This window comes from Ambystoma mexicanum, chromosome 8 (genome assembly GCF_040938575.1).
Source record: "Ambystoma mexicanum isolate Mex_15411 chromosome 8, UKY_AmexF1_1, whole genome shotgun sequence".
Lineage (NCBI taxonomy): Eukaryota > Metazoa > Chordata > Amphibia > Caudata > Ambystomatidae > Ambystoma > Ambystoma mexicanum.
Genome location: NC_090929.1, coordinates 1,070,967,363 through 1,070,984,435, shown reverse-complemented (window position 1 = coordinate 1,070,984,435; position 17,073 = coordinate 1,070,967,363). Strand labels below are relative to the sequence as shown.

Below are 17,073 nucleotides of genomic sequence, written 5' to 3'. Positions count from 1 at the left end.
TGAACTGGGAAAGACACTAATGTCTAGCCAAACTCTATCTAGGTAGTGTGACTGAGCACATAGAGAGCCCTCTAAATAATGCAAGTGTGGCAGAATGTATTGAGAATAGTTATTTATTAAGACCTTAGACAAACTCTTAGCAATGAAAGAACGCAGATAAGTAACATACAAACACATTCACTGTTCGTATTTACACATTCACTTTGGAGTGCACTGCTAAGAGCATCAGTATTAAACTTTAATTATACCCTTAGAGCAGTTTTAGAATATTGTAGAATAGTAAAGAAAGTAAATAATAAAAGAAAAAAAAGATGGCAAGGAATCATCAGAGAATTAATATGCTGAAAATAAAGATTTTAGAAATGCCATACAAAGCCTTATAAATGAAGGCACTAATCCTTAAAACGTCCTTAGTCACAGGTCACAATGCAGTTCTCTCGAGAAAGCTGAGTCTTTCTAAGAGTCTGAACAAAAATTGGCAAAGCCAACAGGCAGTCTGTAACCTTCTCAGTCTTGACAAAAAATGTAAGAAAACGTAAGCAGACCCGCTCCCAATCCATCCACCTTAGGGGAAGCCTAAGGGTGGATCCTTGACCAGAACTACAGCGCTCACAGTTCAGTACGGGAGAGGTTTGGGGAAGGACTTTGTGCCAGTTAAACCCTATGGAGGTAGGTGGGGTAAAAACAGGTATGTTTTCTCACCCCCCTGTACTCAGATTCACTCAGGGACCACCGTAAAAGTCCCTGAAATCGCGGGGCCCCCTATACTCGTACCTTGGTTTCGATGAAGGAAGTCCAGAGGTCTTGAGTGCAGGGGTCACTTTTTGCATGAGGTGTCTGGGTCTGGCTAATTCAGTTCCGTGCTCCGATGGATTGGTTCTGGATACGGAACACCTCTACTGGACCACCACTCTGGTGACTACCTCAGAGGACCCCTGGAAGAAGCTGATCAGCCCATAGGATGGTTCCGGGACACTTCCGAAGGTTCTGAAAACTATCTTTGAGCAGGGATCGAGACTGGTTGTTCCCACCAGTTGAGGGGTTGAAGCACTGATTAATGCTTTCTGGAGATCAGCAAAGGAGCAGGGCTTTGCTGGGATGGTGGTAGTAGAAAGTGCCAATGACGAGTGGCGGGTATTCAGCAGGATGCTCCTCTACATAGCAGACTTGTCTTCAGCAACCTGAAGAATGACTGCAGGAATCTTCCTTTTATCTACGATCGAGCAGGAGTTGCCGCCTATCCCCCCCCCCCAATAGTAAGGATCTGCCCCATTCAAACTGGCAGGGGCTGTCCAATTTTGGACAGTCTGGCCAACACATCTACCTTGAAACAGATAGACCTTGACATGAGTGTGGACTGGGACAAGACCGTGCCAGCCCACCATCCACCACCCACACATACAGGCACTTTGCCTAGGAAGGCGGAAGCTTTTCCCAGGAAAGGGCTTTCCTTACATTGCAATTATTGCTCTTTGACAACAGGAAGAAGTCCAAACAACAAGATGGCCAAAGGACTGACACAAATCTCATGGCCCAGCTATTTTTGAGTGTATGGTAATCTATTTGGCATTAATCTCGGCAATACAAAAGTGCACGAGGCAACAAAAAAGAAAAACGTACAAAGGTATCTGCTGCCACCAGCCAGTCTTGGACACATCAAGTTAGTAACCACAACATTTGTGAAAAACAAAGCGACGGGGACCCTTTGTGTGCCTACTACACTTCACTGTAAGGTGGAGTTTGCAGAAAAAATAAACGGCGAATGTTGCCATGTAGAACAGAGTTCTCATGCACTGATGGCCATAGACACTTATCAGTGCCCCAAAGGGACTTGTCAGTTCCCCAAAAACTGATGAGCTTTGCACGACCAGTGAAGTAAAAATACTGCCAGGAGATGTAAGCCCCTGCTGGATCCTGAACAGCATTATTGCTGGTGTTCAAAGTTCTTGCTCCATCGTTGGATTCCTTAAACTGGACCTCTGCAGCTGTGTCCTTTCCTTCGTCTCGATTGCAGTATCCTCAGACATGTACCACTGGCTCTGTATTGGTGCAACCTACTTCTGCTCTTCGGTCCATAAGCATAATGGTTGTCTATTATGGGCCCACTAACCTTGTAGACATCACTGGTTCTATTTTACCTTTGCCAGGACCTTCATCTGCAGACCTTTCTGCCTGGAACTCCAACTGCAACCTATATAAAACCTATATATCCCAAACGTATATATCCCAAAGTCCTAAACCAATTATGCACCCTCCAACAATGGACCCTTTCTTGCCAGCACAGCAGTCTTTTGCACACCTTTTGGTTCTTTAGACTCTGAATCCATACCTGGTGCCTCCCTTCCTTGCCCTCGGACTTCTCCTGCGGTCCTTCGTTCTAGGAACTGCCCCTTTACAGGGTCTGAATGTATTCAGGTAGGCAAACTTTGAACTATTTAAACGTGGCTATTTAATCATATCTAAAAGTGTTACTTGCAAGCATGTGTTGAATACTTGTTTAGATTGTTATTTGGGTGTTTAAGAGAAACTTTATTGCTATTATATTATTATTTTCTGTTTTAAATTTCTGTGGCGCACTAGAAGAAAGGCTCGTACTACAATGGGCCATGTTGTATATTGATTTATTGAAATAAAAAGAACAATACCTAACTGGCCCTATCGCTATCAGGGAAGCACCCTGCCTACTAAAACAAAAGAAGAAGGGCGCTTGTCGTAGTCCAACATGGAGTCCTGAGTCCAGATTCCTAGTTTCTAACTGGCCCTACCACTTTAGTAAATCTAACCACAAAGAAAAGGGAGTCTTGCTCAATGGCCTCAGAATGGGTTTCTGCCTTGCCCAGATCTCAGAGGATTTATCAGTCTCACAGTTCCTTTAGGATGTCTTTACACAACGCACAGTCATCGTAGGCAGTTTTTTGGTTAAAAGTTATAAATGTTTTCTAGACTGGTATCTCTTCATCCCCCTAGCCCCCTTGGAAAAGGGCACCTTTTTCTTCCTCTTTTTTTTCCAGCTGTTATCACTGGTTAAATCCCTCCAGGATCACTTTACATATACTTTTCTGTATCGCACCATTTTTAACATTGGGACTCTCCAAAGCTACGTGACTCTTTGGTAGGGTTATTGGTTCTTAGTCCAATTAATCTCATACATTTGTCGGCTTCCCCAGCCTTGATAGAAAACGTTTCACTCCCTGGTTCACAGGAGGTGTGCTCATACGTTTGTCTTAGATTGTTTTACTGTGAGTGCTGTCCCCAGCCTTCAAATACAGTGTTTGTATTTCTTTCAGTCTGTTTTACTTGGGTTGCGTGTCCATTCTACTTTCAGACTTTCAGGCTCTTGGCGGCTTCTCCAGCCTTGATATGCAATATTCGTATCTCTTTCACTCTGTTTTACCTGGGTCTTGTGCCCGTTCTAGTTTCCCAGCTTCTAGTATCATGAATGGCTTTGGCATTTTTTTAGCCCAAGGTTTACAGCCCTCGCTGGCATCCTAACGTGGGAGCGTTTGCGCGCCTGTTCATGCTCATCTCACTGACACCGGCACTCGCTGTGTGGAGCTCGGGTACTCTGATTCCTTTCTTTCTCCTGGTGTAGGCATTGTTTGCTGTGCGCCCGGCCCAACACTGTTCTCTACTTGCGCCACCAGGGAAGATGCTTCTCTTCCATCTTGGTTCTGTTCCTGACAGGAATCTCTTTCTTGGTAAACATACCCGCCTCGTAGCTTCCAGCTGGCGGGTCTCGCATCAGCTACGCTACTGCTGGCTGCGTGGCTTCCTGTAGCACTGCCCCTCCAGGACGTATTCACGTAGGCTCGCCTCTGCTTATCGTGTTTTCTCCTCCTCCATTCACAGTTCTTACTGTGTTTAAGTATGTAATTAAATCAAAAAAAGCGGTGTCCTTCCTTGACTGCGGTGTTCAGATGAAACCCAGCATTACCTGAAACCAACAGGTGGAAGGAGGATCACTGGTATTTGTAGTTAAAATCTGAGAACACATTTTTTCAAGTCCCATGTAGGCAGCCCATTTCGTTCGTTTAGGGAGGCCCGCATTGGACTGGGAGTCCTTGTCCCCAAGAGGAGAGTCACTCCCATTGAGGTCCCACTTGCCCAAACCTCTAGGGAGGGTCTTGCGGAGAAGGCTCACCTCCCTAGCCTCACAGGGGGTGGCTCCCCTGTGGGGAGAAGGGTCGAATTGTCTAGGTTTGTCACAGTACCTACTGCAATATTTCTTGATTAAAAGGTTTATAAATAAAGAATATTTTTAGCAATATAGGCTGTGGACTTTCCTGTATTGTGAGTTGGTGTGTGTAGTACAGTAGTTCCACAAGTACGCGCTGTACTCAGAATGTAATAATGCAAGCAATTTCAATCTTCAATATAGAACACATTTAATGTGTGTCAATGCAAAAAGACATTAAAGATTCAAATAAACTTGTTCTATATTGAAGAGTGCAATTGCTTGCATTATTACATTCTGAGTACAGCGTGTACTTGTGAAACTACTGTACTGCTATTTTATGTGTGATTGGCTGGGGTAGCCTTTCAGTTCCATGTCAATTGCAGCTGTCCTCAGTTTATTATCGTACAAATACAAAAAAATCCTATTAGATATCCCGAGTCTCAGCGCACAATCTATTAACCCTGCAATTTCTATACTTTAATGTGTGTGTAGCCTACACTTTACTACCACCCTTTCCCACTTCTAATAGGGAAGCTTAACTGCTCGGCCAAAACTACCATTGAGAGAGTTGAGAATCATTTCAGAGAAACCCTTTCTACGGTTCATCTTCCTAAGCCCCCAACAGAGGACTTGAGCAAAATCTCTCTAACAGGCCCTGATGAAGCACCAGATTAGGACACACCAGGGAAAAGTTTAGATGTCAGTCAGGCATAATGCAAAAATCACGATGGCACGTTTTCAGAGTCTAAACAGGCCTAGCATGGTGATATTCAAAATTCTAAAAACAAACATACAGAACATTTTTGTTTTTAGAATTTGCTAAAACCTGTCACGTGGGATTCTGAAAGAGGTGACCACCATTCGGAAAGAAATTGTCTGTCCTGAAGAAGGCCAAAAAGAACAATTGGGTGTATAGACACTAGGGATAGTGTTCAAATCTCCATAGTAGGCCGAAACATGTCGACACATGACAACAGGCTTGGCAAATGAGAAAGTCTATCTATAAACTGCTTAAATATCTATAGTGGTATCCATTTATGTAAACCAACCCCATGCAGATGAGATTGTTTTTAAGAATTGATTGAGAAGATGATATATTAGTTATTGAACATGGTGTCTTACTCTCTCTCTTTTTTAAACTGTTAAATTGGTCTTGATAATGAATACATTTATATGGACTTATTTAAAAAACGGTAATGTTTTAGTGTGTATGTATGAATGATACGGTTTTGTTGCCTTGACAAAGTATATGAGATCAATAGGGCTCACCCAACCTTAAGGTGAAATTTACAATTATGAATATCTATATATATCACCGTGCTAGGCCTGTTTAGATATTGAGCGGGGAAGTCTGTTGTCTTGTCTCAAGTATAGTGCTTTAATTTTGTCTCCCGTTTTTTGGACACTGCCCCCCCCCCCCTTTAACAAAAAATGTGGGGGACTACCTTTGTATAGGTAACGTTTTCAGAGTGACAGTTTAGGACTTTCGAACTAACAGATAGTAACACTGTTTTCTTTAGTGTAAATCTGTTGTCCGGGGCAATGAGATTTTGCTGTCCACTTTACCCCAGTTGCTGTTGTTTCATTGGAGTTGGATCAGTATAGCACATTAAGGAAAAGGGTTCAATTCAATTTGGTAATTGCAACCTTTTTTGTCTTGCAATATGATTTTTAAAATGGCTGTGTCCGAGTTTGGAAGCACAGCAAAAGGTGTGTACGGCAAGATTATTTTTTAAATAACTCATTGCCATATGGCCGGCAGGTATACTATAGCAATTAGATGAAAACCCCTGACAAGACCACCCTAGACCTGTGGTGGGCCAAGATGTGCAACATTGAAACCATGGAAAAGATAGCAACGGTCCGGACCACCCTACCTTATTTGTGCAATATCTGGTCTCCATTCCTTACTTGCACTTCTGAACATGAGTTGATCCTCCCCATGCCGTATCCCCACCACTCCTTATCGTAATGAGCATCACATTGTGTAGACACGAATGGTTTGATTCCATATTGCAGCGCAGAACTCTTTTAAAACCTGAATTGTATGGTTATACTGGAGTGGCAGAGGGAACATCTCTGCCGCAGATTGTTTGCTGTGGGAGCAATCATCTGTGTTGTTTTAGTTTTATGTATCACTGTTTTTTTATATTTGTTTGTAAATTCAGAATTATTAATCTGTATGGCTTACAAATTAACAACTATTAGCACCCAATGCAGTTTTCCGATCCAAACTGTTCACCTGTGTTGCAGTTTGCATCGGTGTGAATAGAGAAATGTAGTTGATCAGTGGCGAAGTCACAAATGATCAGTTGACATTCTCAATGTAAACGTTGCAAACTTATTTCAAATATGTATCCCTCCCTATTTGATTACCAGTGTAATGTCCCCACGACTTAGCTGTATTGTTGCAAGCCGAGACAGGCAGAAACAAAATGTGCCTTCACTCCATAAATGTTTTGTTGGGGGTGGGGGTTGTACCTGCGAAAGGTAGATCTGGCCTTTAGTCATATTCAGGCTTCATCTCATTTAGGGAATGCATTTCCTCAGTTCTCCATTCTTACATTGCGTTTTTTTCTCAACCTGTGTTTGTTCTGCAGCGAGTTCATGGTGGAGGAGCACGAGCTGCAGAAAGAGAAGATTCAGGAGGACTACAATGATAAGTACTGGGATGAGCGGTACACCATCGTACAACAGCAAATTCCCTCATTCCTGCAGAAAGTGGCCGACAAGATTTTGAGCACAGGTAAATGATATGCTTTGATGTATGTGAGCACTGCTAGAGCACTCTGTGATCTAGGGCCTGCACACACTCAATGCAGGGTGCCTTTAGGTCCCCAAACGTAGCTGTGGACAAACAGTCAAGGCACAAACTTTGTAAGGAGGGTTTTATCAGTTTGTACCAGGCAGAGGATAACACAGTATAAGCAGATCAATAAAGATGAACATCCTGGAAGAGTTGAATGTTCTTTTTTTAAATTAATCATTTTTACGTACACACTAAACATATAAGTAAAGAAACAGTCTCTCAGAAGAAGACCAGCAGTTGTTTACCTTAAAACCAATGAAGAGCTGTGCGCCCAGAGAGAATCTGCAACAAAGCTGGTACAACCGTGTTAATAGAAAAGCATAGGGGGCAGTGTTGGTCAATGTGTAATGCATTCATGTAGCAGGGGCTTTTCTTGACTATGATGTGGCTTACTTAACTGAGTGTCTCCGATGGCCGGAGTCATTTCCCCCAAACATGAGTACATATATTACTTGGTCTCCTGCCTAATAGCTCAAGGTTACTGGAAAGTTGCTAAAACTGAGTTTAGTGATGATCCTGGGCCTAGCAAAGAGTTCCATTAACCTTCCACTCTTTGATGATTAGGCTTCTAGCACTTGCAGTGTTCTGTTGGTCCTTGTCGCCAGCAGTGGGTTTTGGAGTGGCAGAAAAATGAAGCCCTTGAAGATGGCAGGGCTCCAGCGCTTGGCCTCACTGATGGAATAGAGTTGATTTCACCTTTAAGCCTTCAGTTAACCCATGCATGCACCAGCACTGCTCTCATGAGATGGAAAGTCTTAATTGCCTCATATAGGGCAGAGCAGCAGAAGTCAGCTGCATACATTGCATAAAATGCAAGAGCTGTTCATGCCCCCAGTGTTAACACCTACACAAGGCACATCTGTGCCTGTTTCAAGTCCCCAATCTGTTATCTGCAGAACAAAGATCTCTGCATTATAGAATTGAAAAAGAATTACTTGGAATGGGAAGTATCTATACAATTACTGCAACTGGAAAAAGCTGTTGTTCCATGCCAATCATACATCTACCACATAAGGTCATCTGGTGTGAGATCAACATACTCCTAAATTTTACTAAAGCAAACTGCTACATGTATTAACACTCTATAGTGACCATATAAAGGAACTGTTTAAAGAAGAGAAATTCACAGTCACAGCCGAATTGTACAAAATACTGAAATGCTTAAAGCAACATATTTCCAAGTGAATTATAGCATAGATTGAAATGATTCAAACATAACAAAGCAAGTGTGTACCACAAATACACAGGGGGATCATGTTATGTAAAGCATTCTCAAAGCAACATAACAGGAAAGTCTAAAACACACACGCAAATGTTTTTAGACTGCTAACAATGTTATCGCCTAATTCTTAACACTTTAGGTGGTAATTCAGGTGTCCACTGTTACTCAAAAATAGTAGTGTTCTATGGCAGTGGGCTGCTTCCTACATCTATGATCCAGCACAGTGTATATCCTCAACCATACAACCTGTTTTATTCCTTACAGGCATTGGATGAACTTCATCATAAGTACTAGTCGAGGCTTGCAAAATCTACTAGCCCACTAGCATTTGCCGAGTAGTTTTTATGAAGGGCGAGTACCATTTGCATGATACTCGACCTAGCTGGCGAGTATGGGGTTGTTGGAAAAATATTTTTCTTTTACTGCAAACATACTTTGTTTGCAGTAAATGGCAAATACTGGTTTCACTGTACATGATTGACAGCATTGTAGCAAATATGAAGTGTGCCTGTGGCAACATGCACCATTTTACAAAAACCACTGATGAATATTTTTTCACCATTCACCTTGGGGCAAGTGCATTTCTCCAAGTCGAGTATGTAAACTAAGGCACTCGCCCTGCATGTCTAGTGGGATATTTAAGAATTTACAAGGCCTGCTAGTGTATGGGGGATCATGGCTGCAGAATAAAAAGTAGCAGAAAAATTGTGTAATAGGTGGAGAGGCTCAATAGGGCTATTCTTGCATCCAACCCGTCATGAATCACTTTTCTGAATATATGAATCCAAACCCTGTGTTAGTCAGGAAATAGGCAGTAGCTCATGGGAGGCCTCGTTCATTATGAGAGGAAACTTCATCTGTGAACACAAGAAAAACAACTATGTATTGGAACATCCTATTATTGGATGTTTAGAAAAAATACATGTAAATGTCAGTGTACTGACCTCTAGTGGATGTTGGTGGGAGGCTGCATATAAGATGCAACCTAGGATTGATATCATTACTCGATGAGAAATAAATCAGTTGCAGTAGTCTTGAGATCGAGCATCAGGGGAGCAGAGCACCAATAACTGGGCCCAGTTTCCAGAAGAACGGTAGGGCTCCCGCTTCGGTGATGTACACAGTACATGAATTTATTGGGGAGCACACAAAGGCTTCAAAGGTGTAGGAGAGTCCTTCTATCCTTGCTGTCTCACGGAAAGGGAATGTCTGAGACAGGATCCCTCTGGTCAGGATGGAGTAAAGCTTCAGCTTCAAGAGTGCAAGACGGAGCTCCTGGCAGGATGTGTGGCATCGCGGTTTTCTTCCAGCCTACATCAGGACATAGTTTCTAATTGCAGAAAACAGGCACACACACCCCCTCCCATGCACCCCCCCCCCGCCTCCCAGGAACTCGTTCCCAATGATGGAGACCGTTGTTCCAGTAGTTTAGGGATGCGCTTATGAGACCTGATACAATCGCCCTAGACATGGGAGTAGGTTCTCTAAATAAGGGTTTGCAAGATCTAGATTAGTGAGCATAAGCTGGTGTTTAGTTGAAATCCCCGACACGTATCGTAACCTTCGGGCCATTTTCCAGGCTGCTTTTCAGAAATATGGTACATTCAATTTGACAAGTGTCCTGCATGCATGTGTTATCCCCAGTGAGTGCATAATGATGGATGTGATAACATTAAGGCATGGACATGGATGGGGCGATTTGGCAACTTGTTGGGTGTGTGTGGGGATCGTCCATAGCATGAGAGGTTAGTTGACATACGACATGTAAAACAGGGCATACAGGGAGGAAGAGGAAAAAGAAAAGCAGAGCAATGGTTAGTTCAAGGTAGGATGCAGTATGAGAAATGCCCCAGTGGCGAGGCAGTGGTATAATGAGCTGATGCTTGAGGATGTAGTAGGCTTACCAAGACAGGTTAAGTATAGCTGGTGAAGGGGAAGGCCCCTTATGCTGTTGTGAGTGGATAATCCACTGTTCACGGTTACGGTGTAGCCTGTGGGGGCAAGGAAGGTATAAACATGAGCCTTACCTGGCGATGCAAGAGCGAGAAACAAGAATGCCACTTGTAAGGAGCTGGGTGGTGACAAACCCTGAGTGAAGGGCAAACGTGGTGTGCAATCAATGGCGGGTAGCCAGATATTGCGATATTGGATGTGGGGCCGTGGACCTGGCGACACGTTTTTTGAGAAGTGAAGAGTATATACGTGCATCGTGAGGTAGATTAGTCGCCAATTGCGTAGTGTAAAGAGAACGCGGTCCTAGTTTAGTTAAAGCCAACGTTATCTAAAGACTTGGCAAAATCCATTCATAGTGTGCCCATCCGTTATGGGGCAACGTGTGTTCGTCAATGCGGGAGGCTTTTGAGCTTACAAGGGTAGTGAACCGGTGCTCCTCCAATCGGTACTAACCGATGGTACTGATGTGCGGTACTATATTAAGTGACTAGCGAGTTATATGGTTGTCATGTACAATGGCTATAATTGCCTATACGATCTCCCTTATCTCCCATGATCTCAGCCTATATGGGAATAGAAATACTTATTGGGGGTCTTTAAAGATGGTTGGTGTGGATGGTGACCCCTCCTTTAAGCCGCAATCCCAGGGCCAGTGGGAGGTATAAAGAATAAATCCAGTACCTGGAGAAGGAGGAGTGCTGATGTGAAGCCAGTCAGCGGGGAGAAGGATGCTCAGAACGGATGCCGCCACTACCGTGAGGAATCAACACTGCCTGGAGGCAGCACTACAGAGTAAGTGGGTGGCGGAGAGCCTGTGCGACACTCCGCAGGAGCAACACTACTGGTTCTTTTACCCGAGAGCCGTCCTACTGCCAGCAGGGATGAAGACCAGTGTGCCGGGAAGCAAAACCCTGCCAGTTGAAGCACGGACTCAGAGTCCCAAGACGGAGGAAATTGCTGCCGGCAGAGCAACTGCCCCTCGCCGAAGAGAAGACCCTGGAGTAGCAGGTACACGGCATGTGAGTCATAGGGAGGCGGGCAGTTAAACTGCACAGCGAGCCGTGGAATGTTCAGAACTTCGTCACCCAGAGGCCCGAGGGGCCCTTTGAAAATGCTGACCAATTGCGTACCGAAAGGAAAACGATATCCCTTTCACCTGTAGGATCCCTAGAGAATCAAGCTTGAGAGACACCTTGAAGGGTGAAACCAGGAAGATGTACCACAGAGGTGGCTGGGAAATGCCCTGAAGAGGGGAGAAGACCCAAGGAAGGGGAAAGTGTGTCCCATGTGCCAAAAGTGTCGATGGAAAACAGTACAAAGAGAAAAGCTCTAAAGTGGGTACCAGACCAGTATACATGAGAGCCACCCCGGGCAGGGGAGAAGACCAGAGCAAGGAGAACTTACATTTCCTATGCCAAAAAGGACAATAAAAAAGAGAATCCAAGAAAAAAAAAAGGGGGGTGAGCCAGAGAAGTAGCAACAGGAACTAGGTGTGAATCTGTCCGAGCAGTGGGTCCGAAGGAAGGATCCTAAAGGGCTGTCAAAATTACCCTCTGACATACACCAACTGTTAAGGCATGGGAGAAGTGTACTGGCAAGTTTTATCAAGCACATATGGGTGGAGCCTACAAGTCATCCTATTCATTTGAATTGAATACCTTCTAAGAACATTTATGCATAGGAGTTAGTCTAAATGGAAAACTATCATTACTTTTGCATAAAGGGTAATACAGACTATAAAGCGGGATTCACCAAGAAGGCCAAGTCTACTTTGTATAAGACTTTCCTTTGGATACATCTTGGAACTGTTGCAAGAAACCCCAAACACTGGGAAAACCTGAGGACATTTGAAACATGTAGAGTGGGAGGGGGTCACGCACCAACCAAGCCAGAACATTTGTCTATAGCATGTTAGTTCCTTTTCTTTAGTGTGGCTAGGGCCAGTTAAGTAGCTTAGGTTTGGGACAGGGGATAGTGTTGTGTTGTATCATAAATCCTGACCAGTACCTTTTAACGTTTACTTTCTAAGATAGGGAAGCCTCTTTGTGGTGATGGGGCTAGTTGAGGGATGTTCTTTCTTTTTTCTAATAAAGATACTGTGAAGAGTCCTACCTTTGAGCCACCACACGTGACATTTAAACCCAATGGAATGACTGCTCGCAGAAAATTCTCACACCCAGTGGTCGACAGGTCTCCCAGAAGTGTGTTTCACATGTAATAAATGAAACTGCTCCAAGAAGTGAGACTTGCATCCAGTGAATCGGACTGTGATCTGAGTGTAAAACATCAACCCAGTGAACAAGATTGTGAAATGCGACATTCGCACCCAATTAGTGAGTGTCCTCTGAGGTCTGAAACTTGCACACAGTGAGTAATACTGTTCTCCACAGTGTGGAACTCACCCTTAATGTTTGAGTCAAAGGTCCTTTGTGTGAAGCATCCACCCAAAGGGTCTGCCCTTCCTCAAGACAGTACTCACATCTTTGAGATTCCCGTCCATTCTGCACAAGCTATGGAGTCTAGGTATCTAGGATTGAGAAGGAGGTGAACATGGATACAAGAGTTGAAGAAAGCCACTTGTTTAAAAGTAATGGCATGGCTGGGTTGCTGCAGTAGTTGAGGATGGATGATGGAAGTGTTTCTCCAGGTGCATCAGTTATGATGGACCATGTCTGTAAAAATGAATTTTTAGTTGGACATGGTTTCTCATGTTGCCTCATCTACCTCTGGGTGGTATGAGGCACTCTATAAATGAATGCTCTAATGAAAACCTATTGTTTATACTGATGAGGTTGTTTCTTATTAGTGAAAAACTGTATTTTGTGCTTCTGTGAGAGATAGGTTTATGCAGTAGTGGCCAATATTAAAGTAGTGGATGACTATTTATTTATTTATATACAGGGGAATCAATGCTCTTTTGATCACAAAATAACATACAATCGATAAGAAATCAGATTTTGACGGGAAGCAGTGAGCTTCTTACAATGGGGTGAGTTTTAAGGACATTCTGACCAGGTTGTGGAGGGGAGTAAATGGAGCAGTCACCGGGGACAATACATTAGTGGACATAATTAAGGACAACCAACACTGGACATTAAGTAGAGGTAGGCGGTACAGCCAGCTGTGCTCGGGATGTGACCATGATGGTTGAAGTGCTAGAGTGGAGGCAGAGGAAGCGCGGGACGGGTGCAGGTTAGAGGCGAGGGAAAAATAATAGCTAGCAGGCGGATGACAGGTATGTTAAGAGGGTAACTCAATGGTGAGGAGGTAGCCTTTTAGTTTGGTTTTGAACAAATCCGTGTGGACTGTTCTTGGATGTCCGGGGGAAGAGAATTCCATGCAAGTTGAGCAAGAAGAGAGAAAGAGCGGAAGCGAGAGGAAGCACATGGAGGACGAGGAGCCACAAGTGTAGTCGTGGAGGTAGAGTGGAGATTATGAGAAGTCTTGTAGAGTTGGATAGAGGAGGGTAGATACAGTTGTGCCTTAAAGTGGTGTAAAAAAATCAAAGCACTTGTTCGTCCCCAGGGATCTCTGTCATGTGGCCATCGCCTTTGGATCCAGACCCTGGGGGTGGACCAGTGCGGGAGGATCACCTGGGTGGGGGATCTTCTGGGAGTGGGGGTGAGACAACCGATGTTGATACGCGGTATCCCCCCCCTTTCCTGTGCCCATACCCCATCCTATTTTATAGGATTATCCAATGTTTAAACCCCCCTCCCCCTTTTCTACACAAACACTGGGCCGAGGAAGAGGAGGACTGAGAGTAAAGAGGCTAACACTTGCATATCCCATTGAGCAGGTCCTGTTAATAGGCTCAGGCAAAGTCAGGCACTTGACCGTAATCACATACATCTGATACCCATTAGCTCCCCCCCACATGGATAAAAGGCAGCACATGGAGGCACACTCTGAGCAAGGTGAGACACGAGAATGAGTAGATCGTCCGGGGTGAAGGCGAACCCACTGGAGCAGGACGACCGATTGAGGGACCAGAGCAACGGGTAGGGAAACGCTGAAGATCCCTGCAGGATGTTGTTGCCTCCTGAAAACCGGGAGGGATACGCAGAGAAAGCCACATCCCAGACAAGAAGAAGCCTGTGTTGTGTTTGAAGGATGCCATCGACCCTCCTGGGTGAACAGCAGAGTGGGGGAGGCAAGGCAAAGCCTGTGCTATCAACCTTGAATCGTGAATCAAAGCCGAAGAGAAAAGAAAGGAATGCACACAACCAGCGAGTTAGCGAAAGACATGAAAGGCCGGTTTGTGTCGAGGAAAGATTGAAGCTGCAACAGTGTATCTCATAATTGAAGGTTGCGCGCATGCTGATGAGACGCATAAGAAAGCAAACCAGTAGTGAACTTTAAAGTTACTGATAACTGTGAAGCCAGTGATGCAGAGTAGCGGAGTGGTCCGGTGAAAGGAAATAGTGCTCTCGAAAGTCTCCACGAAATGTTTGATGTTTTGTTATAAAGAGACAAAGTGAATGAACTCTGAAATGCACAATGGTCAAGATTAACCCAGACGAAAGGGGAAGTTAAAAGGTGAATGCTTTAAGAGAAAGATTTCTTTGAACTCTTCTGATTGTGTAATGGAACTACCAAGACCAAGAGACACTGGGGCAAATTACATAAGGGAGAGCTGAAGTGAAAGTCGAAGTAGTCCTGCGAAGGTCTGTGGAAAAAAAACCTTGCACACTCGAAAGTCTTCGACATCAGTGAAAGGTCAGAGCCCAACTGAGGGAGACCTGGAATATGAAATAAGTTAGGGGAAAGGACCCTGACGAATGTGAATGAAGCTTGGGGGAGGCAACCCCTGCAAGTGCTGTGATTGTGAGGTCCGAGTCGGGCTGAGGGAGATCTACGTGAACTGTTGATGCCTTGAGAGGTCCGAGCCCAACAGAGGGAGAACTACATGAATTTTTGGTGATTTGAAAATAAGTGACTTTAACATGGAAGGCCAAGCAGGCCTCGACCCACGTTTTGAACTGCCTTTTGTTTTGATAAACTGAACCAGCGTGAGTAATCCTGATTACGGGGGACACCTTACTCCGTGCTGTCCAACGTGGGGAGGAGAGCTGACTTGACTCAGCCATCTTGATCCTTTGGTATAACACAGACTTTCCTTTGCATACACATTCCCCTTTACACACTTTTTGTATAAGAGATAGGGCAGGCATTCGTTTTGTTTTAGGATAGGCCATTTTGATTTGACATAGATTGACTTGGACTGTTCTCTTTATTATTTGATGGTAGAGACGAATCCCATTGTAGCTATACGGCAAAATAGGAGTTTTTCCAAACCCCAAGAATTTAATAAAGGTTTTGAAACTTGTAGCTCTTGTGTCAGTGTCATACTTGTGATACCATGCCTCCCTTACAGTGGATAGATATGTAAACCATGAGAAGGCATTTAAATCTGGCCCTGTTTTGCATCAGCCATCCAGTCTGGTGAGGGTACGAGGATGTAGGTGTGACGTGAGGTAGTTCAAAGAGTCCTGGTAGTGAAGTTAATGACCTTGTCGTGAGGACAGAAAGCATAGTTTGGAAGACCAAAGAGGATGCTGTCACATTAATCCAGTTTAGAGAAGACAAGAGTGGTTAAGAGATGCTTGGCGGTGTTGAAAGGAAGGAGGCGCTGATTTTCATAATATTTAGGAGGTAGAGGTGGACAGCTGTTCCAGAGAGATCAGAGGAGAGTTCAGGAAAAGAGAAGACGATTTGGGTGTTGTGCATGAAAAGGAGGAGAGCAGATGTGTAAAGAGGAGCAGACCCAAGACAGAGCCTTGTGGAACACCAATAGTTAGAGGAGTGAGTTGAGGGGTGTTGTTGCTCCAGGAGACAGAGAATTGCTGAGGTAGGATTCAATCAAGGCAATGGCTTGCTGGCCCAAGAAGAAAGAGTATTAAGGAGATCGGAGTGATCAAATGCGTCATAGGCAGCAGACAAGTCAAGCAGAATTAGGATAGAGGATAGGTTGAAGTGTTTAGCAGAGGTGATGAAGTAGGACACACTCATGAAAGCAGTTTCTGTGGAGTGACGGGAGCAAAAACCTGCTTGCAGTTGGGATGTCTATGAAATTGGTAAGACGGTTGAACACAACCCTTTCAAGCACTTTAGAGTAGTGTGCAAGGAGACACACAGAGTGAAAATTAGCCGGGCAGTTCGGGTCAGCCTCTTGCTTTTATTTTAATATCTGCCACTTACTTTCATATCTGCCGCTGGCAGCATTGGAACAGTCTCCAATGACCTATGACTTTGCAGATGATACATTTGGAAATGACCTTTAAAATAAATGCAGCATTGGCAACACATGTCAAAGAAAAGTATAGGGAAGAGCTTGCCCATTTTTATCTTGTAACTGGGGGGGGGGTGGGTCATGCCTCCCGAAAGGCATGCTTCTGGCCAAGAGCATGCTCCCTTTTTGCACAGTGCAGCACACATCTACTTACACACAGCACATTTAGCTTCAAGCAGATGTCTGGTCTCCTGTAAATTACAGAGGTAATTTTGCATCACATTTATCCTTCTAGACTGCAAAAGGTCCTCGATTACACATTTAACGTTGCTAGAGGCACTATCTCGGAAGAGTTTGAAGAATTCCCTTAAGCACAGAGCCTGCATTTACATGTCGCACAATGTACAGTGTGCCTTTCTCTGTGCAAGACAATGCGCACTTCAGCATTACACAGACAAAACTTTGGGGGAAGATCTGTGAGACTCAACTCCCTGCAAGTTTGTTTTCTCATCTTAGATTAATTCTTTCATTCTGTGCACAATATGACTTTTAATGTATACCCGTTTGTCTTGCTATCTTTCTGCATTTGTACTGTGTTCTCATTAAATGCTGTAGTTGTCTTTTCAGCTTCTATAAACTAATAATGCTATTTGTTTATTTTTTGGGAGTCTCATTGTACC

General features: G+C 44.1%; 1 protein-coding gene across 4 annotated transcripts in view; it reads left to right on the top strand.

The window, feature by feature from the left end:
* TUBGCP2 (tubulin gamma complex component 2) overlaps positions 1-17,073 on the top strand; it is a 704,444-nt gene that overhangs the window by 322,127 nt on the left and 365,244 nt on the right. For all 4 annotated transcript variants that reach the window (XM_069611057.1, XM_069611056.1, XM_069611059.1 and 1 more), the window contains one exon: positions 6,778-6,923. In XM_069611057.1, coding sequence (XP_069467158.1) covers positions 6,778-6,923 — 146 coding nt within the window. The remainder of the gene's footprint in view (positions 1-6,777; positions 6,924-17,073) is intronic.